This window comes from Salvelinus sp. IW2-2015, unplaced genomic scaffold (assembly GCF_002910315.2).
Source record: "Salvelinus sp. IW2-2015 unplaced genomic scaffold, ASM291031v2 Un_scaffold6470, whole genome shotgun sequence".
NCBI classification, from domain to species: domain Eukaryota; kingdom Metazoa; phylum Chordata; class Actinopteri; order Salmoniformes; family Salmonidae; genus Salvelinus; species Salvelinus sp. IW2-2015.
In genome coordinates this window covers 12,137-16,191 of record NW_019947732.1, presented here as the reverse complement: position 1 = coordinate 16,191, position 4,055 = coordinate 12,137, and the positions used below count along the sequence as shown (strand labels likewise).

General features: G+C 45.1%; 1 protein-coding gene across 1 annotated transcript; it reads right to left on the bottom strand.

Moving 5' to 3' along the window:
* Nucleotides 1-352: 352 nt before the first annotated feature.
* LOC112078902 (transcription factor SOX-6-like) lies at nucleotides 353-3,803 on the bottom strand. The gene is made up of 4 exons (XM_070442177.1): nucleotides 3,791-3,803; nucleotides 3,463-3,705; nucleotides 1,819-2,035; nucleotides 353-718 (listed from the first exon to the last, which is right to left on the bottom strand). Exons 1-4 carry the CDS (start codon nucleotides 3,801-3,803, stop codon nucleotides 406-408), a joined length of 786 nt encoding a protein of 261 aa, XP_070298278.1. The 3' UTR covers nucleotides 353-405.
* Nucleotides 3,804-4,055: the final 252 nt, after the last annotated feature.

Here is a 4,055-nt window from a genome sequence, read left to right as displayed (position 1 = left end):
GAGAAAAAAATAATAGTATATCATAAGGAAAAAAAGTAGACTGTTAAGAATTATGGGTTCATATCAAAACTTACATTTCAAGTCCTGTCATCCAAAGTTGTATGGCCAAAAACCTAATTGTGTAAATGTCATGAACAAAAATAACAAATAAACAAAAAATAAAACAAAACAAACAACAAACAAACGGCTTCACACAATGATAAGAAATATTTAAGACCTTTAGCTGTGACTTCTGACGGCCAGCATATGGCATGCAGGCTCCTAATAGATCAAACAGACACCATTATCTTTGTTCGTTATTTTTTGTTCTTCTGTGTTTCTTCCTTCCCTTCAGTCATCCCTTCCGCCTGGGGATGGTTCTCCAGTATGAATGTGTGTATGTCTCGGCTCGGGTGTTGAGAGGCCTCAGTTGGCGCTGACGATGGGCTCCAGTGTCTCAGTCTCACTGCTGTAGTCCGATTTGGGCTCCTCGTCAAAGTCCTCGTACATGTCCATCTCATCTACCTCTCCGTTGATGATGGGGTCGTTGGTTAACATGGCACTGGGCTCTATCTTCATGTTGTAGGTGCTCTGGATGACGGGAATGGCCGGCTCCGGGCTTGCTGAGGCGCTGGAGCACTCAGACGTCATGTGAGGGGAGGGTGTGGTCGTTGCCATGGTTATGGCCCCAGGGTAGACCACGCCGGCGCTGGTGCTGATGGGGATTTGCGGTTGTTGCCTGTAGGGAGAAAACGAAGGACAGAGAGAGAGACTATTAGACAAGTTTGTTCCTGTTTCATCATTATAATCCAGACTTACTTCTCATAACAATATCAGTTCTGTGTTATTTTTTTAGATGGAAAAAGGCTTTACTTCAAATATGTATAAAGGAAAACAATTAGAATCACATGGGATGAGCAAATGGAAAGAATGCTGACAGTGTGTGTGCTGCTCAAGTCAACCCTAAAGACACCTCCACTTCAGCACTTAAACTGAGAGAGCTAGCTGGATTAACTGTTCTCCACAGAGGTGTGTTCTCAGCCAATGGTTCTGTGAAAATGATTTGGGAGAACAGTTGTCCAGACAGCACCGTTCTGAGTCGTTCTGAAACGGCACCCAGTTTATTGGTAACATAAAGCCGATTGGTGGTTAGTGCGCTCTCTCTCTCTCATCTGGTGTTTTAGCAGTGATTGATACTCCAGTGATCGTATAGCTTACGGGTGATGAGGGAACACCTGGAGAAGCCTTCTCCTTTCTGACCACACGCAGTAAATGAGGAAGTTAAGCTCCAGACAGCTGCCCTCCAGGCCTCTGTAAATCTATACTTATGCTTTATATCCTGTAATAATGTCGGCATCTCTTTCTCTGCTATTGCAGTCGGCTATTGTCTCAAATTGATAAATCACTACTATTAAAAAACACTTGACAGTAAAGTGGATGAGGAAATGTGTTTGACTTGGGGTTTCATTAATGCTCCGCAAATCGGTTGGAAATTGCGTACGACGAACTATCACCACCGTCATCACTACACGTGGAGAAAAAAATAACACTTTTTTTTTACGGAAAAGGGAAACTAGTTAAAACGTTATTCATCTATTCTGAGGGCTGTATAACATACATGATTTAACGGGTTGATGCATTGGGTTGATTCGAAGGTCAGGGCCTTAGTGTGACAAGTTACAGACACACTACAACAATCTTTAGTGTAAGCACAGTGAAGAGAGAGTCTGTTCTCAGGCAAAAAGCCAACTGATTTCAGAATAGTCATTTAGCTGTGTGTCTACGTGTGTGTGTGTCGCGCCTGTGCTCTAAGCCTGGCGTTCTTCACTGTGCACCTACCCCACAGTGAAGAACTGCCTCATCTCTTGCCGTCGCGAGCGCATCATCTGCTTGTACTCGCCGATGCGGAGCTTCTTCCCGTCGATGATGCAGGTCCTCTTGGGCCGGGGCTTGTACTTGTAGTTGGGGTACTTCTCCAGGTGGATCTTACTGAGACGGGCCTGCTCCTCATAGAACGGCTGTTTCTCCTGGTTGGTCATAGACTTCCAGCGAGAGCCTGTAACACAACACAGACACACAGATATCAGTAAAACATACACTTTGAACGTACATTTTCACTACAGAGGTGTAAAAAGGACTTAATTAGTTAATTAAAAAGGAATAATTAGTTAATAAGAATCAATAGATACATCAATGCAAATAGGAGTTTCCATTGTGGATACAGTATATTATTATGTGGTCTCTGTAGTAACCATGTAAACCCATAAAGCCAGTGGCTGGGCTGTGGGTGAGTTAACAGAAACTACACCAGGCCTGTAAATAGTCTCTAGCTGATCTCTAGTGTGTCCTGCTCCTGCTCCAGCCTGGGTGATGCCACTTTTAAAAGCTGTGATCTATTGACTCTCAGTGCAGTGGGGACGAGACMYATTTAACYACTGTCATTTTTCATGACAAACACTGACGGCAGTGACATGGCGGTAAATCCATCTGTAAGCCAGGGCTGATTGAGCCACTGTGGCGAATCAGACAACATGCCACCCCCCGCCTCCCTTCGCCTCACCCCCCACTCCCACTGGTACCAGGCTACAAATGTTTATGTCCACATAGACAGGTATTAACCACAGTGGGCTTCAGCTGGCACAGAGCACACTAGATTAATTAAACACACCTAAATGAGCATAAAAGTCATTAAGATATAAACTGTTACAAAGGTTTTAAGTTATACCCTGTCTGAATAAAATGTGCAGTTGGAAAAACCTGACTTTTTTATACGGTGAACAAATATTTTCGACATATCAATGAACGACTGTAGATTTCAGCTCTGGACCGCCAGACCGTTGGGTCTCCCGTCACGAACAGTAACGTGTTAGATTCTGTCCGACAGGCAATTTGCCTCCACAGTGTTCCACTGTTTCATGAATGGCGTTCTGTTTCTTCTTGTTGTTAACATAGTGGTTTAAACACTACACGTTTATCACTATTGCCAACAGCCAAACAGCCTAGTGTTTATACCCAGCTGAGGGGAGATTTGTGGGAGAGAGAGAGAGAGAGAGGAGGGGGGGGGGCTGTTGAGGAGGATTACACTACACCAGACTTTTCAGAAGGGAAGACGCTTTTGGGCTTTCCTATTAATTCATTGTGCTTAATAGGGAACATTTAATTTTAACGAAAGCCTACAACATAATTTAATAATAAACTGATTGCATCAAGTCTATAAGGACTGTTTTTTCAGCGACAAAATTCTCATTGACAACCCTAAGAACGCTAGTCTCAACAAACCTATAAAAAWATATATATCTTTTTTTCATGCCAGTTTCCTGACTTTCTGACCAAATCCGATCCTGTTCCTTCCAAATTGGTCAGATAAAAAAAAAAAACATAATCTAACACAGGAAGGCTAACAGACTGTAACAGACTCTGTAATGGCTGGATGAAGGAGAGAGGTATGGCTGGAAGAGAGAGAGAGAAAGAAGAAAGGCTTACCCAGGATCTTGCTGATGTTGGAGTTGTGCATGTCTGGGAAGGCTTGGAGGATCTTGCGGCGCTCATCTTTGGCCCACACCATGAAGGCGTTCATGGGTCTCTTGATGTGGGGCTCGTTGCTGTTCCTCCCCCGGGCTTCCCTGTAGACCCGTGCCTCGGCTGTGCTGGCGCCTCCTGTAGGCCAACAATAATACTGTTGTGGTTTATCTGCTCCGGTACCAGAGCCATTCAGAGCTTTCCACCCTGGAAACACCAGAGTAGGAACAAGAAGGAGAAGAGAGAGCGAAGCGAGCAATAATCCAACGCCACGAGCCACGTCAACCCCTACCAATGGCTGTCATCACTACACGAGACGAGGACTGGCTGAGACTGGGGCTGGACTGGGATCAAACTAGACCAGGGTTAGGGAGGTTGGTGCTGAGCTGGACTGAGACCAGACAGGGTTGGTAGGGTAGTTGCTGGGATGTGTAGGGTTGGTGCGGGGATGGGACTGAGACCAGACCAGAGGTAGGTTAAGTTGTGCTGGACTGAACCAGACCAAAGGTAGGGTTGGTGCTGGACGAAACCAGACCAGAGAGTGGTGCTAGAACTGA

Excerpts from the sequence above, each read along its gene's own strand:
- LOC112078902 (XM_070442177.1), bottom strand. Across the intron at positions 2,036-3,462 it reads CAACATCAGCAAGATCCTGG|GCTCTCGCTGGAAGTCTATG; the intron begins GTAAGCCTTTCT and ends GTTGTGTTACAG. Across the intron at positions 719-1,818 it reads AGGCAGTTCTTCACTGTGGG|GCAACAACCGCAAATCCCCA; the intron begins GTAGGTGCACAG and ends TTCTCCCTACAG.